Source organism: Tyto alba, unplaced genomic scaffold, assembly GCF_018691265.1.
Source record: "Tyto alba isolate M040663 unplaced genomic scaffold, T.alba_DEE_v4.0 Super-Scaffold_27, whole genome shotgun sequence".
In the NCBI taxonomy this organism is placed as follows: Eukaryota; Metazoa; Chordata; class Aves; order Strigiformes; family Tytonidae; genus Tyto; species Tyto alba.
The window spans coordinates 4,542,131-4,569,667 of record NW_024881301.1 but is presented as its reverse complement, the minus strand read 5'-3'; the positions used below and the strand labels follow the sequence as shown (position 1 = coordinate 4,569,667).

At 37.4% G+C, this 27,537-nt stretch overlaps 1 protein-coding gene across 2 annotated transcripts; it reads right to left on the bottom strand.

Annotated features, from left to right (window-relative positions):
* Nucleotides 1-212: 212 nt before the first annotated feature.
* LOC104357555 (desmocollin-2) lies at nucleotides 213-26,978 on the bottom strand. 2 transcript variants are annotated; one of them, XM_042798221.1, is made up of 17 exons: nucleotides 26,734-26,978; nucleotides 24,007-24,091; nucleotides 21,174-21,376; nucleotides 20,574-20,699; nucleotides 19,129-19,284; nucleotides 18,059-18,203; nucleotides 16,755-16,921; nucleotides 14,909-15,043; nucleotides 13,488-13,673; nucleotides 11,777-12,036; nucleotides 11,411-11,553; nucleotides 9,446-9,661; nucleotides 7,598-7,831; nucleotides 5,478-5,599; nucleotides 3,960-4,196; nucleotides 3,217-3,262; nucleotides 3,040-3,132 (listed from the first exon to the last, which is right to left on the bottom strand). In XM_042798221.1, the coding sequence occupies exons 1-16, from the start codon at nucleotides 26,770-26,772 to the stop codon at nucleotides 3,227-3,229; spliced, it is 2,490 nt and encodes an 829-aa protein (XP_042654155.1). In that variant the 5' UTR covers nucleotides 26,773-26,978; the 3' UTR covers nucleotides 3,040-3,132; nucleotides 3,217-3,226. The 2 variants fall into 2 exon arrangements, with proteins under 2 accessions (XP_042654154.1, XP_042654155.1); XM_042798220.1 differs by lacking the exon at nucleotides 3,217-3,262 and having other exon boundaries at nucleotides 213-3,132.
* Between the last annotated feature and the right edge of the window lie 559 nt (nucleotides 26,979-27,537).

Sequence of the window (27,537 nt, the reverse complement as noted above, 5' to 3'; positions counted from 1 at the left end):
TTATTTTGCAAAAAAATTTATTACTCACTGTTGTACAAAAGATACCTAATATGTATAATGTTGACATAACTAGATAGTTTGCAAATTACCTAGTTGAAGAGAACAAATCTTCACAATTTTTAAGGTAATTCAAGACAGTAACAACAAGTGAATTACACATTTTGAAATATTTCATTTTTAAGCTTTACACAAATGTTATTTGGTACTCAGTATTTGTAAACCTTAATGCTTTATACAAAGTTTTCAGTCACATGTTTAGAAGATACGGTGAAAATAATGATTTACAGTTCATTTTTAAAAGCATCTCAATTACCTTTCTACTCTTGGTTTTACAGAAATAGCTGGAACAAGTTCAGAAGCAATTCCAAATTTGTGCTTTGTTTAAAAATGACAAAAGTTGCATGTAACTAATTATCTATGTTTGTTGAAATGTAAACGAAAAAAAATGAAAGCATCTTAAAGGTAAATTAGACTAGAAAACATTTTGATTTCAGTAAGTTATTATTTTAACTCCAGAGTGGAAAGTTGGCAACCATCTACTTAAAATAGCCAACATCAATTCAATTAAAGCTCATACAAATTTGGTCTATTCTTTTAAAACAGTACTACTATTATATTCCATGAGGAAAAAAACAGTATTTCCAGAGGTTTCTCTATGCTACCCCCAAGTAATTTTCAGAAGAGGGTATTCTGTTATTTATATTAGGTCCTTCTGAACTATAGGATTTTTTATATAATTTAAAAAAAAAAAAAAAAAACAAACCACCAAACATTAATGGGGGGGAAGTAGAGGGGAGACAAGACATTAACGTTACCTTAAAAAGTGGATAGCCAGTAACTAAAGATAAAGATGCAAGACACAAAGAAGCAAGGAAATCACTAAGGGACAGATCTTCACCTGAATAAATTCAGCATAGCTCCACTGGCATCAGCATAGTTATCCTGACTTACGTCAGCCACAGATTTGCCTATCCATGTTCAGCAAAACTCATTTATGTTAGTGATAAAGAAGAGTAGTGTTCAAAAGAGTAGTACTAGCATGTATTTTTTAAATAAAGTAAGTTTGTAAAACCTTGGTTCTCATCTAGCATTTTGCTGCTGGTGACGGTTGCTCTTACCACTGCCAGTGTATCTAGTTCAGGATAAATTCATCACCACTTTCAAATGATAGACTAAAACACATATAACATTGGTCTATGAAGTTACTAACCACAGATAGTTCTTATCAGGAATATTCTGGAGCCCATTTACAGTGTGAAACAGAAGGTTTTAAAAGTACTATTTTATAAGTTTGCTAAGTTTTTATACTCTTATGGGTTTTCACTGACCATAATTTGTGTGGAATGAACTGCAACCACTGGAAGTCAGCATCAGCTGTGCACTGAAATTTAGAGCAGCATGACTCTGTTGTTACTGATAACTCCTTTTACAGATCATTAGCTATAATAAATTTTAAAAATTATCTCCCTAAGGCATATGTTTACAGAGCAAATCCTAAAAGCAGAATTATAGCAACAGAAATAAGTAATTGCACAAGTTTCTCTCTCATAGGCAGGAAGACATTCCTTTATGGCACAAGAGAATTCCTGAAGTGCAGAGGACTAATTACTTAACCAGGAGTGCAAATATTAAGAACATATAAAACCTGGGAAGCAGAGACTGAATTCCAGAAACAGCTTATGGCAGCATTCAGGTCTCACTACTCTCATCAGCCAAAGGTATTTCAGACTTTTGTATATATATATACATATATATATATATATATATACATACATATACTCTATATGTATGCTTAATCTAGTAAAATAACAAATGGGATTCAGGAGATTTCTGCCAGAGATCTGCATAAATTCTTACCTCTACAACCACCACATAATACACTCAAAACAGACCACTTATCTGAGTGCAATTTCACATCTCAAATAAAGCTATCTTTAAAACATGTTATTAATGTAGTGTATGCTCAGTCCATTTGAGCTGTATCTTCTGTCAAATTCTACTTACAGAAAGAAACAGTTTAATGAAGTCCGTAACAAGGCAAGTAAAAAAAAGGTAGCAGTACCTACACTGGACAAAACTCTTGGAAACATTCATTTCTTCAATGACACTATGTTAAAATTCACAACAAACTGAGGTACAAATTTATGCCAAGTAAACATGAGTTTTGTCTTGCATTCATTTGAAGTACAGTAGTTACCCTGATTTCCTGATTTTTTTTTTTTAAGCTTTTATTACCTTAAAAGAAAAAGATATCCTCGCATACAATGCTGATACCCCATGTGGTGATGCCATAAATCCCTTAGGATAGCAAGTTTGATGGGTGGTAACCCATTAGGAGAAAAATATATTTTTGAATATTATTTTACATATATACAATATATATATTTAATTTTCAATCAAAATATAAAGTTTTCTAACGTATTCATCAGTATTTTTTGTGAAAAATTAAAGTGTTTTGTATCTCAGCTCATATAAGTTAAAAATTAACAAAGTATTTGATATCCACCAGGAACAATCTCTGTTTTATTTCTATAGAATTAAAAGAAAACAAAGAAATAGTGAGTTAAAAAGCTTTCCTTCTCCAAAGCCAAATACAGTAACGTTTTGAAGCTGAATAATTAATTAAAAGGACAACAAGCTTTGCATTTTAAGTAATCACAAAGAAAAAGAAATGTAATCTAAGTGGAAACTAACATCACTATATTAACATAGCCTAAAGAAAAAAAATCTTTTGAATCCCTTATTTTTGATGGAATGTGTCTAGCAGAGATGAAAAAAAAGTTGTAATTTTAAAGTAAGAGTTACTTATACTCTTATCAGTCTATATTAATTTTGATAAACCTCTCACCCCTCCCTCAATTCCAAAATACCTAATATCACAGAAGTATGACAGCCACTTATTTACAGGTTTTTTCAGCACCATGAAAGGAACATTTATCTTTTTACGCATGTTTCTGCTAATGTCCTAAACTTGGGTTCCAGCTGATCTAAGAAGTCAAGTGCTTCTTCTTCATGCTGATCACTGCAGCAGCCTACAGAGCCAGCCAAGGATCCTTTTCCTTCATAGTTATATGAAAGGAGATAATCTTCAGAATGTTTCTGTTCTTCATCCTGTCTGCATAGGTGCACCTTCTGCATAGGAAGAGAACACACCTTATTATTTTCTTAAATTGTTATCCTAAACATATTGCATAAAAATAATTTCTTTTGATTTACCTTTCATTGATTAATTTTTAATCAGAGTGTGTCCTCTAATGGATTCCTACATACAAAAAATGCACATGATTGGTCTATATCATTAAGACTACAATATATAAGTATTTAATAAAGAAATAGTATCTACTAATCATGTATGTAACAATAAAAGAAGAAGAACCTGTTTAAATAACCTGTCAAGCAACCAAAATCTACGTGAAGTTAAAAGACTGATTTACACATAACTAGTTAGGCAAGTAGTGAGAGTTTTTGATCTCCAAAGCATGGAGTAACTACACTTCTAGTTCTGTACATTCACTCCTGCACCACTGCTAAGGTAAGTATCAGGTTTAAATTAGTACAAAGCAAGCTGTTAGAATAAAAGCAGACATTCTCAGAAAAACTCACAAAAGCTTGAGTAAAGTAATTATTCTAAATGAGTAAATATTCTAAATTAAAAATAGCATACTGCCTATAGTTTAAGCCAAGAAAAGGAAGTCATTTACACATATGTCTAAAATATGTAAAGGATTACTTTTTCGAAGAGCAATATTCCAAAGGAGATGCAGGGGAGCAAAGGAGAGGAAAAACAAAGCAAAACCAAAACCAGAAAGCCACCTTTCTAGCACAAATATGTGTCTTCCTTGAAAAGTCCGTATATATTGACCACAGCCTACACTCAAAAAAAATTTAAAAAAAAAAAAAAAAAAAAAAAAACAAAAAAACACACCAATAAAAACCAAAACCAGTTTCAGAATACTTACTTCACCTAAACGAGGATGTGTGAAATTATGCCATTCTGAGTAGGAGTATCTACATGTATCCATCATAGGCTGTCCTCCTCCTTCTTTAACTGATCCTAGAGTGTGATGTCCACCTCCCTTGACTGATTCCAAGGTATGCCCTCTTCCTTTTACCATTTCAAATGTTTGTTGATCTCCTGTTTTTATTCCATATCCTCCTTGATCACTTGTATTTTGTAGAGGAATTATATTGTGATCCTAAAAAAAGATGCAGTTCTGGGGATACCTTTTTTACTTTTTTTTTTTTTTTTTTTTTTAATTCAAAACATGAAACAGCAATCAGGAACTGTCAATACTGAAAATTGGAAAGTCTCCAGCTTTGCACTGTGATATTTTGAACTAAAAACTATCCTTAGTACTTAACGTATAAAGATCAATAAGTGGTCTTTCAGAAGGATACTATGGCAAGAGGGGGGAAAAAAATATCTGCATTTAAATATAATACCATATCCAAAAACTGAATCTTTATCCCAGTGAAAGCTGTACTATAATCCATATGATAGTTTCTTAAATTAGCATGTAAAAATAATGTTTGGTTTTCAAAGTCAACAACCTGTAACCCATTAAGCCAGATATACAGTCATATATATAAATTACATTCTGTTTCTTCACATATTAAGTCTGCATACTGAGTGAAATATGGAAAAACTACAATGAGATCAAAAATTAAAAACTACGTTATCAGTTTAAAATGGCACTACATTATGCTTCATAAGGAATGAGAAATTTGACACTTGTCACCATTAGGATTTTTTCATTTTCAGTGTGAAGTAAACTCAACAGTTTTTAAACTAATCTCCATTTTTTGGAGAGGGCAAAGTCAGAGGGTGGGGGACAGAGGAGAAGGGGAAGTCTGAAGAGATAAGTCCTTGTGTATGCACAGTCCTGGGCTGGACTAAGTTTATGGTAGACTGTATCTTAAAATAATTTAGATGCAAAAAGCAAGAATGTATTTCATGAACATGGACTTTTCAATTGTATTTTTTCCATTGGCTCAAAAATCAACTGTATTTGGGTTAATTTTTCAGGGGAAGGGCAGAAATTGCACCTGTATTTTACAATTACTATCTGCTAAATTTAAAAATCCTTCTCCAAGGAAAAGCAATAATGTTTTGCCATAAACACACATTCAACATTGGCAAAATAGTAAACTTCCATTTAATCTCATCATTGAAAATGACTGAAGCAATTAAATTGTTCACTTGAAAATTCCAACCCAATAGTTCAAGTCTGGAAGAATTATAAGCAGCTGAGCTAACAAATACAGGATATGTTTAAATATATATAGTATTACCACCTCTGCCCTAAAGTAAGAGTCTTCAAATTCTTTTTAAATAGCAAATCAAATCTAATGATCCCTGTGTTTATTGATTAATTCCTTTACTAAATCACTTACTTGCAGGTGGTCCTATTCCCACACTGAAATGCTATGGGTATCTTAACTACATATTTTTACGCTGAAGTAAATCAACAACTTACCATCACTTCTTCTCCTGGAGCTTCTGTATTTGAAATTATTAAATTGTGATTGGCACAATCATCAGTCACATGCCTGTGCATTACTCCAGAGCCACAGCAACCACAAATTGTGATCAGGATTACTATGGAAAGAAAATGAGGAAGACACTGTGAACTTTACCTCATAACGGTATCCACTTCTGTTTGACAATGAATTTTGTTGTACTACCCTTTTCAAATGCCTAAGCACCAAGTATGGTTTTAAAAAAAAATAATTTATTTCCAAAAATGCACATACACAAAACTGTACATATATGTATTTTTTCAAACAGTATATGGAGTTTTCACTACACTGTTGAACTATTTCATTCTTCTACAACACATTTTGGTTTCCCCAAAAGAAATGCAAGCACCCTTTATGAAAACACTGTGACTGAAAATTTCACAGTAATAAAAAATTTAGACCAAATTCAGGTGAAATATCATGTTATATGCCTACAAGGTTGTATATAAGACATTTTTCATGCATGAATATGCAATGTCAAATTATATCACAAGGAACTAATACGCAAGCTAAAGGTCCCAATACCAGAAACTTCTGCTTCACAGAAAAGGTCTGCAGAACCCTGGAGGACTTCAAGCATCATGTTACAGAACAATCTTATTTAATTCCTTGTATTCAGCTTATTCCTCTTATACTACTATTTTGTGTTCTCATGGAGACTCAACCAGAAATGACTTTGTGTAAAAGAATCATGAGCAACTAATACCTGTCCTAAACAAAGGATTAAACATTTCATTCAGAGAACCGTTCTTTCCTTCTCAAGTTGATAGTTTAAAGATAAAGAAGCCCATGAGGAAAACAACAGTTCTGCCTAACTGCCCTCTGAGAAATCTGATCGCTGAAGGTAAAAACTTCTGTGATAATTGGTCAAGAGCCAATTTCAAGTTCATTTAGCTTCTGCAGCTATCAGCTGTCAGTGAGATCTGCATCAGTGGTCCTCGCAGGTCAACTCCTCGTGCTGATGGATGGGAAGACATCCATGGCAGCACTGAGTAGAGGATACACAGGGTAAAACCTAACCACAATAAAATAATGAGTCAATATGAGAGGGATGCAGTCAAGGGATAGTGACAAAAACCTAGCAGATGCTTCACACAGTCCCCCTGCTGAGCATCTCCACATCTGAAAGTTCCACCTTGGGGCTATATCGTGAATTTGGATACCTGCCCTGTTTACATAAAACATGGATCTACCTCACCTTCAAAACATGTGCACATCCCAGTGTTCTACCTGAGTAAGAACAGCTATCTGAGACTGAAGAGGGGCAAGACAAGTTGATCATTACCAGAAAAAATTGAAAAGAAAGGAGAAAAACAAACAAACAAACTCTGAAGTATTTGTTACTGTAGCCTGTCCACTGGTGATTGTTAAAGATGTTATTAGTCAGACTGTCTGATTCTGGTACAAAAATGACCTGGCTTTGCTATTATGTATCACTGTCACCACCTCACTGGTTAATAGCAATATTAACTTGCTAAGAATCTGTTAGTCTTTGGGCAACTTCAGTAACACAACATGCATTCAAGGGTTTGGTTTGTTGTGGAAGTATGCAACCTGCCCTTCAACGTGACACTGGCTCTTGCAAAATCCAATGTCTCAGATACTACATGTTTTAATCCATAGCACGAGGAAGGTCATAAAAAGCTCTAGGATATTGATTTCAGCAAATTGATTCCTACAAACACAAATGTGCATCCCAAAATCAGCACTAAGCTCACACACAAACTTTGCTGTACTCGCCTCAAGAAAAGATTTGAAAGCACTACATTTCTTATCCTCTTTCAGCTCAAGTGCTGAATGAAGATGCTTTGGCCTTGCTAACATGAACATACAGAACATCTTACATAAAACATACTTAAAAGAATACACAAAAATCCACACACAGTAACTACAGGACAAGAAGAGAGCAAGAAGACTATGACACCAAAATAAATACAGCAGGTACATTAAGTCAGTGATGAAGGCTATACAACCGACTAAAAAAATAAATGGTTGAATTAATTTTGAATCAGGTTCTCGCAGCGAATTTTAAAATGAAGTATTTTGCACTTCATGTTAAAAAAACAAGTGTACTTACACAGCAATAATAGTGATCCTAAGATCATTGCAAGGATGGCCCACACGCCAAGAGTAACATTTCCAGCAGAAAGTACACGGGGCTTGCCATTGCAGTCAGTTGGAGTAACACAATCACAAAGGTTAACGGTTACATGGTTCTCTCCTACCTTTCCTCCGTTATCAATCACACTTACAGGAATATTGTATATTCCAAATGGAATATCACCCTTTGGTGAAAGATACACAGAATTATCTGTAACAAAAAGAGACAAAACCAGATCTACTGTTAACAATACCTCAAACTGTTGTCACAAATACAACTGTAATCACTGTCTCCCCTTCTGTTACACCTATAGTGCTACCAGATCCACATTAGCTAGTTTAAAGCTAGCTTAAATGCACTGACACAAAACTACATCTTGGAAGTATTTATACTTTCAGCACCTGATAAATGTAAGAATTTAAAAAGCAAACCCTATATAGCCTTCTGAGAACATACAACCTGAAACTCTGAAGTTGATTCAGTTCATTATAGCAAATGACACTATTTGGGCTTAATAGTAAAGACTATCAACTGAACTGACATGTATTAGAAGGACTTCTGGTAGTGTGATGGGAATAACTAATTGTAAACTTAATTTATAACTCTTCCATTCTTGAGCTGTATTGCTATAGTCAGTGGGAACAGCTAGACCCAGTGGGAAGTACAATCTATTTAGGTCTGCTGCCCTGGTTAGTGGCAATGATTAGTAACCATGTGTTTTAAAGGGTGCAAGAAACAATTTGTAAAAAATACCTTCAAGATAGACACAGATTTACTTAATGGTTTCTTATGATGCGGTATACGAAACTACATGTACTATCTAAAATGTTTTTTCAATTTGCCTAATACAAACTTTGAAACTCCTAGATGTCTTTGTTCTCAGACTTTGCAATCTTCTGACTTTCATTAGTGAATGTTTGACAGAACACTTGAGAATCAGACACTTTTCAGGCTAATTCATGACAACATAGCAGCAAATCTATATGTGCTGCTCTTGTTGCCATCATCTGGCACCCACCAGGAAGCCATCATCAGCAATAAGTTTTTATATCAGAAAATTTTAGAAAATGGTGATTCCTTTTATAATAAATTGTTTAACTACTTCTATCAAAAGTATAAAAATTAGCATAAATATATTAAGAGAGATAGTAATGTTTTCTTTACCAAAAATGTGCTGGCTGACAGCAATACTAAGAAAAAAACTTGCCAGGATTTTTTCAGTTAGCCTCTAATCAATTTTAGGTGAAGTTTCGATTTTTTAGTGCTCCACCGTAATATCAGCCTAAGAAAAGTTGTATTTTTCTTTGGAGTATTAGCCATTTAATTCTTAAATTCCTTGTGAATTATGAATGCATACTTCCTCTTCCAGAGCTGTTGATGCAATGCATTACATTGGGATTTGTTCTCCCACCTAATCTTTCTGTATCATAATTTCAAACAGCAGCTTCCTGCTGACCCAAGGATGCTGGGAAGAGATTTTTGTTTATGCTTTAAGAGGCAGAATATAATATCCTTCTCCTTGCCTTTGTGACGCCAACAGTGCCATCTTCTTGACTTCTGCAAACCATTTCAAACCCAGGACAGTTAAGATAAAGAATACTTTAGCTGTTCCCCTTTATTTCTGTCATACTCTTAATCTCTTGTACAGCAAATGAAACTGAGGGACCACTTGAGATGATCAGGGCTACCTTGTTAGCCCCACTGACTACACCAATTCCAAACACACATTTATCCAACCTATTCCTACAGCCCAGGCAAGGGAGAGGTAGAAAAGCCTCCTCTGGCAACTGACAGCTCAGTAAGGAGGAGGACATCTCTACATACCATTGTGTGGAGTTATCTTCCACATGGAAGCCAAGCTATGGTCAGTTATGCGATATACGAAGGGTGCGCTGTAAGGAGACTCATCACCATCCTGTGAAGTAAGGCAGATCGGTTTTCTGTCTCTGCACATTATATAGTCTGTTTTAGTGATTCGTGGGTAGTTCTTGTTCCCAGGCTGGATGAAAACCTGGATTGTTCCAGTGCCTGTTTTGCCATCTATGAGACATAAATAACTACTTTTAGCAGTTAATTCTTATATTCATATATTTATTTCTAGTCCAAACTTTCACAATGAGATATCTATCATCAACTGTAATATCCAAGTTTAGAAGTAAGGTAAAAAGCAGCTGCTGATTTAGCCAAAAACTGAGAGGGACTTCTCATAGCTCTCTCTTGGCTGCTTCTCTTTGTTCAGCTGGTTGCAGGGTGAATCAACCGCTCCCAAAGCTCCATATTCTGCATGTGCGGAAAACGTATTTTATTGAGTGTGTGTATCTGTGTGGGGACAGATACTGTTGTAACAGAAGAGGAAGAACCCATAAATCGGGAGTGAAGGATGCTATAGCCAAATTGAGAGTAAAAAGCAGAAAATTAAGGTCTCCAGCCTTTTTACTTCTGGAAGGAGAAAATGAATTACTCTTTCCCTACCCACACTTCCCCTGGGAACACAAACACTTCCAGAAATAGTGGGCTTCTTTCTGTCTTCTTCTCTCCGAGTCACCATGCAGTAGCAGGATTCAGCAGTGACACATACTATGTTACCAAAGTCTACATGCAAGAAGTGAATGAACTCTCCATCCTAATTACATTTTTTCCAATACAGGAACGGTCAATGTTTGTAGATGCACTCCAATTAAATTACTTATCAAGTCTACTGTTTAAAACTTTCTCTAGAGATACCTGATTGCAGATTAATATACCATGTTTACTTTATGTGCAACTGAATTTCTAAACAACTTAAATTCATATTATTTACATTTAATATGCCAGCTTTGTACAGAGTTAGTTGCTTTACAGCTAAAATTTCTTCCAAGGGTCTGGTCTTTACTCTCACCAATGTTTAAGCACATAAAGGCTCAAACTAAATCCTGCCATTGGATTTATAAAGGCAGTTCATGTATTTTCTTTAGTGTAAAATACATATTTTAGGATTTAAAGTGTGACATATAAGCCTAACATTTTTCTCTGATAATCCATTTGCTACATTTATCATTTGGGAAGTGAAAGGTGTATTTAAACATCTTGACTGAAGGATGTTGAGGCAAAACTATGTATTTCCTACAATAAATGCATATACTTAAATTGATCAGAAAGATCAATGTTTTAGAATGAGAATCTGAGTGTACAACCCTTCCCTTACAATCAGAGTAATTTGTAAGAGATCATCACCTGAGCAACACATAGTTACTGAACACTGTTACTGAACACTGTTACTGAACCTAGATGACTGAGGGTAAGAGTGCAGTGATACAACAACGAACACAGCTATTCTTAGATGGCCTTTTAAATTAAGGGTTTCCAAAAGCAAGACACCAAGCAGTCAAACAGAGAAGGAAACAGTAAAACTTGCAAGGTCAACAACTTTTTAACAAAAAGTTCTCTCTACTTCCTCTGTTGTCAACTCCATGGCTGCCAGGTGCTATCACTTACCAAAAAAAAAAAAAAAAAAAAAATAGTCAGGAAGCAAAAGGAATGCAATTCATAGGAAAATCTCTCAATATAAACTTAACAAAGGACTTTGAATGGGAGCAGATAATTTTTGAAAACATTGAGAATTTGCCCCAATTTCTTAAATGCTTTCCCTGCAGTAAAAAATTCCCTAAGCATTCGATAGAGCTATCCCAAAGACAGGACAATGGACTAGGCGGGCCTCTGGTCTGAACCTGTATAGCTGTCCCCATGCTAAATTTGCACATAAACATCTGTTACAGGCCACAAAGAACACTAATAACATTTAGTACTCACTTCTGTCTACTGCAAGGACTGTGACATTGCATTGGCCTCTTCTCATCTCGCCTACATCTCTGTCCAAGACTTTAACAGTTCTGACTTCACCCGAGTTTTCATCTATGCTGATCCAATTACATTGGCCAGGTGGTATGCGGTAGCTGTCAAGAATAACTTGTTTGTTTAGTTAAAGATCTCAAGTATACACACACACGTATATGTACATCCATACACATACATATAGAGATACATGTATCCATATACACTCATATGTGTGCACACGCATGCACACACATATATACAGCACCAACAACTATTTCCCCCCTTCCCATACCCCACCCATGCTGTGCTCCAAATAAACTAGTAGATAACGCTGTTACATACCTTATGCCTTCACTATTTCCAGTTTCTGGATCTTCAGCTAGGTATCTCCCAATACTCGTTCCAATCTCCTCACACTCTTTAACATCTAGGCGTAGCTGACAGGGTTTAAACACCGGTCCCTCATCCATATCCAGAACATGCACCGTAACAGAGCTAGTGCTCTGGGAAAGTTGTTGTGAATGTGGTGCCAGCATGTAGGGTGCCTCGTTGTTGACTGCAATCACCAGGGTCCTTTGCTTGGCACTTTCATAGTCCAGTCCCTGTAACAAAGGTGAGCTATTGCTTTTTTTTTTTTTTCCTTCAGACCAACACAAAACATGGTATTGTTTTCACTGACCAACTATTATATAGATAAAACTGTACATTTATTTACAAAAGAAGTCAGATATCCTTCTGGAACATCCAGCTTGAGACACAGTAAAGGGATATGATTTAAAAAAAAAAAAAAAGTTAAGTTCTAAGTAAGTCAAAGAAAAGAATCTGATGAACCTAATACTTAATAAGGTAAACAGCACCACTGTAAAATTTTAGATGAATACTCAGATAGTCAGTTACTAGTAGAACTAAGAATTAAATGTGGTGGGGGATTTTCTCCCCGCCCCCAATATCTAGTTGGCCATTATTTTAGGTTATGTGTATTTACTTTCCAGCACAAGTCAATCATGCTTCTTGCTAGCACCAACATTTATTGCCTGGTAAGATTTCATCAATCACAAATACATCTGAACTTGTGGGGTTGATCAGTAATTTTCTACCACTTATTCTTCAAATAACATCTCCGAGGTCATCGTACGCCTTTAATGGAGCTATTTATATCTTGAAGTCATAATACTCTCTAGTCTACTCCATCATTACACTAAATATACGAAATTTCAACTGGGTTCATATAGCAGGGGCATAGCTTATGAAAAAGCTCTAACAATCACCAGCAACAAAAAAAAACATAATAAATAGAAAACCCAAATTTAACTGGCATCTCTACCCTTACAATTTACATCGTCAAATTTTAGTATTATTCTTCTCTGTTCCTTAGAAGTCACCTGTTATGGCAGTTTTAACAGATAATGAAAAGAGGCATGAAGAGGCAAAGGGGCATGCTGGCATACAGGTACAGTGGTTCTTTTTCCTCACATCTGTAAAGTATTGGGTATAACAAGTAACTAAACTAACATATAGCCTTATGTGTATGTGGACTCCTTCACACCCCAGAAAAGCAAACCTGAAGTCACTCTCCTGCAAAATAAAACCTAGAGAGCTTTATGCTGAGTTAGTAAGTTTAATCACCTTCCAGAGAGACTAAGACTAGAGGATGTGATCATCCTCCCCCTCCTTTGCCACACTCTCATTTATATTAAAAACCCAGCCATGAAGCATTCATCAGTTACATCCCTAAATCTAAGCAACTCCAACTCTGGAACTAAGCAAAAGCACCAACCTCTTCTGGAATGACAAATCAAAGGGATTCCCTTGAAAACACAAAAAACTGATGAGCAGTCTGGAAGGTGAGTTTTGTAGGTTATGTACCACACACAAGCCTCATTCGCAGTGCATTATGCAACCTGCTCTAGAAGAGAGTTCAGACTGGGAAGAAAGATGATTTGCCTGATAGTTAGAGGTATTCTTTGAATAAAAATCAGTTATAGATTATTGGTTTTAAAAGCAACATCTGAAGACACACAAATTTTCCTCCAGCAGTTTCATTTTTACTTACCTTAACAACACACAGTATTCCTTCATTTGTGTTTTTGTCTGTTGTAATTTCAAAGGATCGATCATCATTTCCTCTTATAATTTCATACACTGCTCCTGAGCCAGGTGAACCAGGTTCATCAAGATCAACAACAGAGACCCTCAGTATTTCTACATTCACTCTGTTTTCCTCCACTCGTGTTTCATACTTGGAGTATCCAAAAAAAAAAAAAAAAAAAATTAAATCAGAGAATAATGTTCCATGATGCAGGACTGAAGAACACCGTATTTAAATAAGACTACTTAAACCCAAGGGGTGATTTATTTTGTTTCCAGGAATTAGCATATTTTCCCCATTCCTGCCTTACACTCTAAGTGAAACAGTAAAGGTTTCCTGCCAGCACAGTTGCAATCTCAGCTCCTTCATACACTCACGCTATCACTGACATAATTAGGTCTGGAATTCTCCTTCCAGGAAAAGTAAATTAGCACATTTCCCCTCAGTTATATCAGCCATAGATGCTAATTTGCATACAACATGATCAAGCTGAACATTAGAAAAGGCATTGGGGTAAATTAAAAAAAAAATATTATATATAAACACAAGAACTTGAAGGAAAGCCAAGAAGGGTGAAGTATGCCTCTACTTGGATGGCAAAGGATGAAAGGATTTTCCTTAATATTTTTATCTTTTTAAAGAGCTGTGTTACTCTCTACAAGCTCAGGAAGCACAGATAAATTAATATTACTGATGGCATTCTACAGTAGTGAGCAGAAAGAATAAATTACATGTATTCCTCATGAAAAATGAACTATTTTTCATAAATTCAGTATTACAAAATGTCCTGTGGTGTTTGAGCTGTATACATGATTATTGAGACATACTCTCTGTCCTGAATAATACAGATGGCTGCAATAAGCAAAGTCTTAAGGCTGAGTTATAGTTACTGGTGAACAAGAAGTGACTTCAATACTTTTGTAAAAGAAAAAAAAAAAAAAAGTTGGAAAACCATAGAGAATCTCATTGAAAATCCTTGCATCTACTTCACTGACACTAACATTTTCATTTGCAACACCAAAGCAGCCAAAAGCTGGTCAAATGGTAACAAGGTCATGACAATGCTTAGGAGTGAATCTGTCCCCTCCCTGAAAATGGTTAAATTATGTGATTTCTAGGACTATGCACTGCAGGAGAAGTGAATGAGTCATGTCAGCTTTCTCCCAATGGACATAAGGCAAATGACTCAAAATAACTAATATAGCAATAGGTCTAATTAGACTAAAGAGTACAAAAAACAGAGCTTTCTCAAATGTCTATATTGGCATTAACTGTTTCAGGACATTAGGCTTCATAGTTGAGACTGCTCACCGGGAAATTAGAAAGGGGATAAAAACAGTCTTTTTTTTTACCTTTTTACATACACGTCATTTATGAAGACTTACTTGTGTCTGTTTAAAGGATGGTGCATTGTCATTTGTGTCTTCGATTCTAATGACAGCTGTTCCTGTAGTGCACAAACCAAAAGGCTGACCTGCCATATCTCTCACTTCAACTAACAGAGTGTAACTGGGTACCAGCTGAAAAGATGAATAAAAACATACAGAAGTTGGACATACTCATTTTTTTAATCACATAGTTACACACAAGAGTAGAAACTAAATATTTTATTCCCATTCCCCAACTCTGCTCTAAATTCAGTGCTCCCCTACGAATTGAGGCAATTAGCTTTGGGGCTTTTTCACTACAGTTCCAAAAGGAAAACAAGTAAAATATTTTTCAATGGCCAAGCAGCACTAAATTCAGCATCTGTTAGTAATGTGTACACTATATCCTGTATCCTTCAATAAAGCCTCTCACAATGTCAGCATTATCTTCCAGCACCTGAAGTTCTGGAAGATACAAATGATGCACTTCCATCTGCTACCTAATGTCTCCACTTTGGAGCAGGAGAGTATTCCCTTGGGTTTCCAGCTGGTGAAGTGTTTCAGTGCATGTCTCTCAGTGAAGATGACCAGAAATGGTGCTGGAAGCATCCTCTGTCTGGGCTATACATGACCAGGGAATGCCTGCCATTCGGCAGGGTCCGGCACACAAGGGGTCGGTGCCCTTATCGGTTCCAAGGGGATCACTGATAAGAAGCCCACTTAAATCCCTGATTTGAGTCACAACAGCAGATGGCTTTTCTTACCCTTATAAATAACTGAACAACCCAGGGAAGGGGAGTGGAGAAGAGAATGGAACAACACAACACAAGTGGGCACAAAATGAGGAAATTGTAAATCAAGACAGTAACTCATTTCAAATTCCTGGAAGTAGCATTAGTCTTTTCAGGTGGAGAAAAGAAATCTCCTGATCCACTTTGTAAGTTTATCTTTAAAAGTTAGGCAGTGGACTCATTTTTCAAGCTTTCCTTCTCTCAGTAGTCACTGTGATTGTTTCCTTAGTAGTCATGGTGATGCTCGCAGTCGCTGCATTTTTCTCTTGCTAAAAACGTTGAGCAGTGTACCTGCAAGTGCATGATTTTGCAACACACTGCTAATATGGATTTTTAGACATGCAGCAACATAAGTATGACAGTATATGGCTCTCTATCCTCAAAAAAGATGTGCCTATAGCACTGGTGTTTTTTCTAGAATGACTGTCTTATGCTAGAAATAATATTTTTATTTATATGTGCCTGTCAGTCTTTCTAGAGTAAATAAACTTTCACACGACATTTTATCAAAAAAAAAACAAAACAAAACAAAACAAAAAACAACCAAATAAAATAAAAACTAAAACTTCCTGTATCATATTTACTTGAAGGCTAGCTGATAAATATAAATGGTTTGTGCTTTAATTTCAAGAAATGTTATAGTATTGTTTAGGTTTCATATATTGGAGATATTTCTGTTGAGTATAGGATGACTGACTACTTCCAGAAATGTTCTTTTATCTTTACTGTAAGGAAGCAAGAAGCACCTCAAATGGAGCTTGATTAGGAAAAAACAGATTCATGGGATATGTGAACACAGAAAGAATAAAAATCCAAAGGATTTTCAATCCATAGGTCAAATGGGAGAGCAGCGGGAGGTACCCTGACAAGACTACCTAGAATATGGTAGAACTGTGCAGAAGCTCTCTGGACCAATTACAGGTCTCTGGAAAGCTTTGGAAACTCCTTAGAGAGGGAAACAAAAAAAGGGTAACGGAAATTATTTAACTGGTGATTCTCGTCCCAGCAATTCAGAGTTAAGAAGCTATCTGTGTGCACTGGATGACACCTAAAGATGCTTCAGGAAAGATCACCTCTCTGTCCAGCTGTGGTAATAATACAGCAATGACACCCGTGTCACCATGTAAAGAAAATGCTGGGGTTACTGGTGGATTTTGTGACACAATGCGGTATTTCAATGTAGTATGCAGAGTATAAGGTTCATCTCTGTCCTCTGCAGTCATTTTTCCAACAATTACACCTGTGAACACAATACAGCAATTTTTAGTTCCAGAAAAATCTGTGAATAATCAAATATTATTTGAATAGGTATTTCAATTTTAGATACATGAAAATAGCTATTTTGTCATTTAGCTCTAAATTAAAATAATATTAAAAACACAGTAAATAAGAGTAAAAATACAGTAAGTGTAAAATTGTCTATTTTAATCCTCTGGCTATTTTTTTTCATTCTTAGAAAAAGTTGTAATTATTGCAGCTGTCAGAAAGAATAATCAAAAGAAATACTAAAAATTTGGATTTCAGTTAGTGTTTCTGACAGTGAGCATCCCAAACACAGCTGGAGAGGAGTTACCGGGGGGATGGCAGGGAGGTTCAGTGCTTCCTGACATGGTGCAAACTGTATTCCACCCCTCTAGCCCGAGTGGTTTTAAGACTTCACTTTAAATCAGTAACTCACACAGTAAGAAGTACAGCAGCTCAAAGAACGAAAGGCAACTGGTGGCTTTCCCCACTCTATAACCCTAGCCTAGGAGATGAACGAGGAATGGCAAACCACAACTTTTGCATTCTTTATTCTCTGGGGCCCACCCTTCTCCCTGTTTTTGCCCACAGACCCATGAAGTCACTGACAGGCAAATCCTTGCCTTTTACAGGTATAGGCAGAAGCAAGACTATATCCCCCCTTACCCTCTCCCAGGAAAATCCTACCTTAGTTCATCAGCTTGGACAAACACTGTAAAATTAATCAAAGGCATTTGACACCTTAGGACACCACCAATCTAGTTGTTTAGGGAACTAATCTACTAAAAACTGCTGTTCTGTCAATCAAAACACTTTATGGAAACAGGTGATTATGGATAAAATGAAAAGAATAATATTCTGAAGCTCTTACACCATTTTAGGAATACAGAATTATCTCAGTTTTTTAAAAAAATTTTAAACAATACTTCTCACTATGAATGAGATGGCATTTTGGAATTTCTAATAGTTAAGAAATCTTGAGCTGCTCTTTGCAAATTCAGCCTCTGCAACAAAGAAATACTCTTTAGGAAATCCCACTGAAATTGATTAAAAGGCAGGATTACACCTAGTCATACTGGTACATAACTGAGCTGAGTAGTGGTAACTGTGTTCACTGATTTAAAACAATTCTTACCAGGTTTGGAATTCTCAAGGACAGAAAATTCAAAAAGGTCCTGTGTAAAATATGGAGCATTATCATTATCATCCTCTATCCTGATGGTATGCACAAGTGGTACCTCTGGCGAATAACCATCTGGAGTGGTTGCAAAGCAAATGATCTGTAAGACAAAATCAGTAATTTGCTTCACGCTTAAGCAACATGAAGTATTATTACACTTTTACTTCAGTGGAGGAGTCGGTAAAATGAAATACATCATGCCAAGCATACTCTTCTCAAGACCAGCTTCAGCTACATGGAAGGGGAAGTGACTGACACCTTATGATGACAGCAACACAAAACCTATAAATGTTTTCTAAGCTTTCCCCTTTCCATTCCTAGCACTACAAGTATTTGAATCACTTTTTCTACACCCCTAACTCTGTCAAACACTTTTTCCAAGTCTCTTGAACACTTTTTTTTTTCCAGGTGTCTACGAGGCAATCTCAGCCTCACCAAAAAATTAGATGCAAATATTGATATTTAGAACAAAATCAAGAACAGAAGCAAAACTATTTGCCCATTACAACATAATCTAATAAAATGCAGTAATAGGTACTGCAAGTTACCTAACTATTTAAAAGCTGTTTCTACTGCCTTCTTACACTTCTCAGCCAGTAGAGAGAGCAATGTACCTTGTTAACAAAATACCAGAAACTGAGCAGCTTGAGAAAGAGAGGCTTAAAAAAAACACAGCCATCTAGAGTTTCTCATGATTTTGTTTTTATGCAGACCTTTTCAACCTTTCATGAAACACTCAGGGATAAGTTCGAATTCTTCCCAAAAGTGATGCAAATCCAATAGCTCACTACATTTATGCTGCAATTAGAGTCTAAGATGTGAAAAGTAAAACTATTCTCAAGACCTAGATGAACAGATATTTCTTTATTTGTCATGGATTTCATCTCTACAACACCAAAGATATTACTCAGAACAGATAGCTGATCCCAGATCTTGTCTGCTCCAAGTTTCCCCTGTAACCCAGCTTTCAAATATATGTATGAAAAAAAAAAAAGTATATATATTTACACAATTTAGTCCTGTACCTGAAAGCTTGGATATTGTTCACGGTCTACTGCACGAGTAGCAAAGATATTTCCAGTTTCTCTTTCTATGTAAAACAGACCCTTTGGATCTTGATCAATTCCCGGTCCACTTGCAGAATAATAGATGGTGTAGTTCTGAGCTGTGTCTGACTGGACCTATAAAGAACACATTTTTAAGCCCAAGGGAAAACAGCAGCATTATTCTAATACATCTCCCCCATTTTCATTATCATATTTAGCACAAGCAGGAACTCTTAAAAAAAAAAAAAAAAAAACAAAAAAAAAACAACCAAAACAAAACAGAAATTGATCTACTTCTTCAAGAGCTTAAACTTCACAGAATAGAACAGCTTGCCATGTAACCACCTTCCCTTATAATGTGTGTACATGGGAAGGGGCAGTTAATTCAAACTTAGAAATGTTTAGGACTATAAGACAAATAAAGAAATTATAGCATGCATTAAAAAAAAAAAAAAAAATTAAAATCTAATCTCTCTAGAATACCGAACATACAAGTCACATTCAGATACAAAGGGTTTATTATTTCTGCCCATGATCTGTTCAAGAGATTTTGGTATTAGTGCACTCATTGAGAACGGGGTTTACAACTAAAGATGAAAAAGAAAAGCCAGACGGAGTGGTGGAAGAAGAGAGAAAGGGGAGAGAAAGAGGACCACCTGCAGTATAGTCCATAGATTTGCCAATTCAGATAGCCTTTTTGCATCTCATTACAAACACCAAGGAGGTAACATTAGCAGTTATCTATTTATAAACATGCTCCTCCCCAAATACTTTCCTTACCTACTGAACACCAGAAGTTAGGAAGGTAAGATTAGTAGAAGAATGATTGCTCTGCACAGACTCTGTTATTACACTTGTCTCTACACATCTGCTACCAGCCACTCTGTAATCTAGTGAAGGCTAGATGGATCTATGATAACTTTAGTTCTGACATTTCTCTTTCACGCCTACTTGTTTCCTTACAGTGAGTACTTTTACTAGTAATATAGGCCATACTCAGTCTTAAATGCTACAGGTAGACACCTCAAGCTCCAGGAAGGATGTAGACATGCAGGTAAGATTTCCCTCACTCTGTGTCTACAAAACCTTTTTCTAGGCAACATTTTGTGGGGATTGGTTTGTTGATTTTTTTAATTACACACTTCACTGATTTCCAGGCCAAAGACATCTCTTCTGATAGTATGCCCATCTCTTTTTTACAACTTTTGTACGTTTCCAGTTCATCTCAACAACTATGATCACAAGTCATTTCAGCTACAAGACCACAAACTACACAACGAACAGAACATAACAAGACACAGGAATAGTAGTAGGAATGGCACCAGTAGGGAATACAAGAAGGCTCATTTTTATTCTTCTCTTATCATAAAAGCCACATACAAAACTAGTTTGTCTCATAAAATTAGGATTCATATAAAATATACCTGCTGTATTTGTAGTGGAAAAGGTCCCAGTGAGTTCTCTATCATAACAGATGGAATAGGGCCCCATCTTCTTTTGGTTCGCTTGAGAACTGTATCTCTAGCATGCCTGGTCTTCTGTGTCTGGGTCTAGAAGGTAAAAAGACAGGTATGAATATATCCATACATTCTTAACTGTGTATATTTTTGTTTAACTACTGTCCTGCATTTCTATATTTTTCCCTTCTGCTCCAGTCTTCCTACCAACCATTTGTTTTTCCAAGGTCTTAATTTCTGATTATACTTGTGATAGTATTCCAAGAGTTTTCTAATTCTTTTTAATACTTTGCACAAATAAAATCTGCTTTAATTCTTCAAACATGGCTTTTAAGATTCTTGACAATCCTGATTAAACTCCCTGCTAGCATGTCCCATTTCGGAAAGGAAGTCTGCTCACTTAAGCGACACAGTAATCCACAACTGCTAAATAAAAATACACTCTACACCGGAGTGCTTTGCTTGGTTATTTGCATTTCAGAATTCAACTACAATAACCCAGCATGAAGCTGTACTCTGTGAAATGGTATTTCAAATAAGTAAGGTATCTTGAAATTAGAAGCTCACCTTTTTTTCTTCTTCCACCAAGCTAACATGTATTTTCTTTTGTATTTCTTCTTGAACATCTTTAAGTAATATGGTAAAAGTCTTTTTCTCAGCAGACAAAGAAACAGCAGATGTTGTGTACACAGAACCATCCTCTAGAATTTTGAAGTTCCCATCACTGGAACTGATAAACTCTGCCGACTGAAGGCATTCTTTCAAATCAACTGTAGGAAAACATATTCAGACAATAACTCAAACAGCTAAACAATAACATCCCTCATAAAACAAAAAAATATTCCATAAGTAAAAATTGTATTTACTGACACATGGAGTCTTCAAAAATGTGGTCATTCAGTATTTAAGCATCACAAATATAGACTCTAGAACCCATTTATGCACTGAGATTTGACCATATTCACGTGAATTTCCACTCCTGTGTTCATAAAGGTTTCCTAAAGGACATGGGTTCTTCGTGGATATTTTTCAACAAGACACTATTGCGCTGGTAAAACTGATGATGCATCAGACATGGTCAAATACCTCTAAACGCAAAAAAAAAACATTGTAGACACACTCATTACTGGATCAGTAGCTATTATATTTGCCTTGTGGTCCATGCCTCACAAAATCAGTGAAGATGATTAATTAATGCAAATGCCCAATGGAGATGTTACATCTTGGAAATTTTGCCCTCAGGAGGAAAGCACTGACTAGTATTATGTGATTTAATAGTCTTGGGAGGACAAAAGCCTTTAAATTATGAGGCAGACAGATGGTAGAGATAAAGACTAACTCTAGAACAAACAATTGGCAATTTTCAATATGTACCTTTATAGGAAGTACCACGTAAATTCAGCATACTTCTCAGGCATTTTTTACTGCATTTGCTATCGCTTGTGGCTAAAATAAACTTGAATGCGCTTTACTAAACTTGGCTCATCAGCAACTAACTCAGCACTACAGATAGAGAAAAAGTAAAATCAGGATAATCATAATGAACTGCAGTAGGATCATAGAACTAAGCAAGAACGATTTAGCACCCTGAAAAAGATGATGGCCAGAGACTTAAACTCTAGACAAATGTCCCTTGCAGAGTACAAGAGCTGTTGGTATCAATATTATGTTCCCAAAATCAAAAGTTTTCAATACTCCTTCAACGATATCATAGCGGACAGGGCCTTGCTCTGTGAAAGCTGACTGCAGAATTCCCAAAGTAGAGTAGATTCAGAATTTCATATACATAACATATATGCAGATGATATTTTCAATAAACCATATTTCATTTCTCTTTTAAGAATGCAAGAACAGAAGGGAACATAATTTTAAATATGACATGTTTCCTTCCTTCTTCTTCCTTAGGTCCTTCCTTTAACTGCTTAATTAAAACATTTCCTAGATTTTCTATAGCACTTTAGCAGTGACTCCTCTACCTTGTCAAATCTGTACAATGAAAATTTAGTATTGAAGAGAATATCACTGCCTCACCTAAAGGTGTCTCATACTGCTGCATAGTCTAGCACTATATTTACAAAAATGCCAGACTGGAGATTTTGTTTATGATGGTTATGTGAGTCAACATGACACTCAGTTTGCCATAGCTTTGTGGGATCTTTTTCTTTACAGTCTCTCACACACGTTGCATAAGTCAGAAATATAAAAAAACCTTATAACAACCAGGAAAATCCTGACTCATTTTATTGTCCAGAATGGTCATTATATTAATGCAAAATATATTATGCTTTCTCAATAAATGTTTAAGTAATGCCATTCAAGCTATAAAGGTTTTGTTAAATGTTTGGAAAAAAAAAGTTTACTTTCAATCTTATGCTATTTCTTTCATAGCACTGTAATAACATGAAGTTTTGTTTTTACATAAATTTATTTACAAAGAAATGCTGAAGTCTCTGAGAATATGCTAAATACTCAAACAGCTGTAGCAACCTTTCATTTTAAAATTTAAAAGTAAGGGCAATGAACTTCCATTTTTAAAGCTAGATTTTCTGATCGCTTGTACTGTGATGAATCCACTTTATTCGTTCCTTCTGCGGGAACATGGACTGCAATTGCAGATTTGGAGCATATTCCTCTGTTGTCCTAGGACTCACACAGGACACCTCTGAATCCTCAAATTCAGTCTGAGGCAGCACAGAACCCCGTAGCAGCTCCTCTGCCACACCTTTAAAAGCTGCCTTTCAAAGACTGGTCTAGGAAAAAAAAAAAAAAAAAAAAAAAAAAAAAAAAAAAAGCCTGGGTGTGTTTTCTGGTCTCCCCTATTCCTCTCAGTCACCTGCACACTGTCCTAAACCAAGACAGACTGTCCCATCAGTCAGCAGCAGCCTCCCAACCAAACGTGCATGCCAGACACCTCTGCGACACGTCCCCTTGCAGGCGCTGAATGCCCCAGCACCGCTGAGAGGTCACATCTGTGTTTCGCAAGGCAACAGCTTCTGGGTGCTTGATTGTGGGGGGTTTGTCTTTTTTTTTTTTTTTTTCTATTATCCAAATGACTTACTGCCTTCTTCATATGACTCTGTGAGTTATGGGTGAACTTTGAAATATCAAGACACCTATTTAAATACTAAGCCCTAGATTCTGAATTTTGAAAACATCATTCTAGTTCTAAAATAAATAGTGTAACCTGACAAAAGCTGTTTACACAAAAGTCTAATGGATGCATGGAGCCAGTGTTCAAATCCGTAACAAACACAGGGCGTATCCTTCACAAAAAGGCTGATCCAGCTGTTTAACTGGCTGTCCAGTCATCCATTCATTCCATTAAAAAAAAAAAAAAAAAAAAAAGTCTCTTTTATTGTTAACAGCATCTCCAGCAAACAGGCGTCTCGCAGTTTCTCACCTCTGCCAACTAACGTGTCAGCCTCTAGTTCAGAAGGAACATGAAAAATTACTTTCTTGCAAGCTTCACAGCACAAGCTCAGTACCTAGAAAACAAATTAAGAAATCGGGAAAAAAAAATAATTACATGGTATTTTGAATAATATCTAGACACTGAAGCTGCCTTTGGTTTGTTTTTTAGGACGAGCCAGTGAAACAACACAGAAAGCACTCTTCAGCTAAAAGTTCAGGTACTATGCAGCACAGTATGTGAAGTTCCAAACTGGAAACAGGATCTGACTACTACTCCTGGATCTGTCTGTCCATGGCTGGTGGATTTTTTTTCTAAAATCACAGCAGCACTGACATTAACAGCAAGAGTTCTCCTTGACTAGAAGATTTCACCTACACTACTACCTTAGTAGTGGAAAGGTAAAACAAAACCTCACCATGCACTCCCCCCCAATGGCATTCTTGGCCAGTTTAGATCCAAAGTCTCCAAATATTAAGGTTCATTCCATCAACGCTCAGTTCGGTAGAACTGTGGTGATGCTTAACATTAAAGGGACAAGTGTCTTATTAAAACCACATGACGACACCAGCACTTACATATCACTTTGCATCTTCAAAGCACGTTCTCAAGAAACTAATTAAATCTAGCTTCAGCAATTAGATATGACATAAATAAAATGTTGTGTATCACAGCAGTCCACTCCCATATAACCAGTTACAAAATGGGGTTCTCCTCAAAATTCAAATGAGTAGTAGATAATCAGACCTTCTTATAAAAAGAATCATATGGAGGTACAAAGATTTTCCTTGGCGCAATCTAGTCCCGACCTCAGATTATATATATATATCTTGCCTAGTTTCTATCCAGATGTTTAAAATTGTAATCCAAAAATCACACAGTCAATGAAACAAAGAAATAGAGAAATGTAAATAAATGTATTCACCCTTTTAAGTGCAGTTATTCTTTCAGGATGAAAGTCTAGCAAAAAGGAAAGTAGATTTTATTTTCCATATACCTTTAGAATTAAAGGTATTTAGAAGTAAAAAGCTAATGGAAATTCTGAAAATTACTTGTGATTCTTATTAAGAAAATATTTAAATGAAAATATTTTAAAATCTTTAAGACATTAGGAACCTCGAGAAAAACAAAGATCAGCTGAAAAAAATTAAAGTTGAAATGTGGAATGCAATCATTGCATTAAAGCAATTTAAATGCGGTGCCTGCATCATAAAAGCTCTTCATACTGTTCCTTATATATATATATATATATATAAATATATATATAAAACAATTTAAACATTCCTGCTTACGTATTAGTAGGCACCTTCCTTATTAACAGATACTTAATAAAACACTCTCTCCTGATGGATGTTGTATTAACTTTTAAGTTATTAAAATCACACCATCTTGCTACATTATTCGAAGTATTTTAAGAATCAATGACATCTAATTTTGAAATAATAATGCCAAGCTAGTCTGATGTCAGCACAAAGAACTACTGAGGATTTAAACAAATATTAACGGTAGCTATTCGTGCATATCAAGATATAAGGAGACACCAGGTAAAAATAAGATGTGATGCCCTTTCACTTTATATGAAGAAGATACTTCAGGAGTTTTTTGGGTTTGGGTGTTTGTGGTTTTTTTCTACTTGACAGAGAAATTCCTTTTACTTTTTTTTTTTTTTTTTTTTTTTTTTTTTTTAATTAGACATATGAGTAAACTCACTTGGGTTTCTTAGGGTTTTGTTATTAATGTCCTAGCAAAGGCAGGCATGCATAGTATCTGGAATAGTAACACTTTCATTAAAATGTACATATTTAATTAATAGAAAAATAATAAATTCAGTAGGTCAACACTACCAAGTATTTTTCTTTCAGGCTTAAACGATCTACTGCCCTCTTTTTTGTGAACGAAATGATAATAGGGAAGAAAGGGAGTAAGAAACAAAAGATAAATCACTTTTTTTCACTCATCCACTTTTTTAAATTAAAAAAAAAAAAACAAAAAACAAAAAAAAAAACCTCCCCGCTCTCCCCGACAGTGGCTTCCTGTACCTGGCAATCATGTACCAATACAATAAATTGAAGGTAAGGGAAGTCGCTGAAATCGTTCAGCGCACAGTTAACTATTCCAGAGGAGCTTAACACGCTGCACCGCACGCACAACCCGTCCCATGGAAAAGGGACAACCGTCGGGGGAGGGGGAGAAGAGGGGGGAAAATTTAAATAAAGTGAACTGCGGTTTAATTTTTCCTATGGATTACCAGCAGTAGCACTAACGACCGGGGTACGTGACCACCGCGTAACCTCACGGCACACACCAAAAGCCACCCGGCCACCAGTCCGTAAAGCGAACCCAACCACAGACCAATTCTCTCCCTTCGCCAACCCCCCCCCCCCGCCCCGCACACCCCCCCCCCCGGCCGCGACACCCCGAGATGCGCCCCAGGGATGCGCCCCGCAGCCGCGCAGCCACCGCGCTCCCCTGCGCGGGGCGCGCCCCTCGCAAGAACCGCGCCGAGCGGAAAACTTATCGGGAATAAAGACCCGGCGATCGACCCCTCCGAGGTTCCTGCGCTGCGCACCCGCGGTGAAGCAAGGAACGGCGCTGAGGAGAAGCGCCGCGGAACGGCACGGCACGGCCCGGCCCGGCTCGGCCAGGCGCATCAGCGGGCTGCGCGGCCGCGCAGCGCCAGCGACCCGCTCCCCCCCCGCCACCCGCGCACTCACTCACCAGGAGGCCGAGGACGAGGCGGGGGGCTGCGGGGGCCATGGTGCGCGGGGCTGCGCGGAAGCCGCCGCGGCGAGCGAGTGCGCGGTGGCGGAGGAGGCGGCGGTGGCGCGTCTCCGCGGCAGCCCGTCTCCCTCTGTCCCCTCCCGTCTGCCAGAGGAGCAGGCCGGTGGGGAGGGTGGGACCGCGCGCGGGAGCGGCGACTTTAATTACTACTTTTTTTTTTTTTTTTTTTTTTTTTTTTTTCCCCCCTCTCTTCTCCCCCCCTCCTTTTGGGTAATGCCCGTCCCGGGCACGGCGCTGGGACACCCCGCCCTGCCCCGCCCCGCCCGCCCACCTTCGCTACGAGGCTCTGGCCGGGCCCGCCCCCCGCTGCCGGGTGTGCGCGGAGCGGGGCGGAGCGGCGCGGAGCGGCGCCCGGGGAGGCTCAGCCCCCCCCCCCCCCCCCCCGCCCCCCCCCACCCCCGCCCTGTCACCGGCGGGCAGCTCCCGGGCGCGGCCCCCTCCGCTCCGCCCCGCCCCGCCATCCCCAGCTCCGCGGGGGCGCAAGGAGGAGCAGCGCCCGCGGGGTCCGCGCAGGGAGCGCGCACGGGGGTCCCACCGGGGCGGTGTCAGCCCCCGGCCGCCCTCCGGTTAGAGAAGGGCGGGTGGTTACCGGCAGCGAAACTTTCGGATTTTCGGCCGGATTTCTTTTTTTGGGAGGGCGGTTCGTGTTTTGTTTCAGGCCGCGTGTGCTCACCTGTGCCTCCTTGGTTTCAGAGTGGCTTCAGATGGATAAAAGCAGAAATAACAATAATAATAAACCCA

Excerpts from the sequence above, each read along its gene's own strand:
- LOC104357555 (XM_042798220.1), bottom strand. The coding sequence starts at position 26,772 with ATGGCCCCCGCAGCCCCCCGCCTCGTCCTCGGCCTCCTG. Across the intron at positions 16,922-18,058 it reads CCTTGAGAATTCCAAACCTG|GTGTAATTGTTGGAAAAATG; the intron begins GTAAGAATTGTT and ends TTGTGTTCACAG. Across the intron at positions 11,554-11,776 it reads GGAAATAGTGAAGGCATAAG|CTACCGCATACCACCTGGCC; the intron begins GTATGTAACAGC and ends TATTCTTGACAG.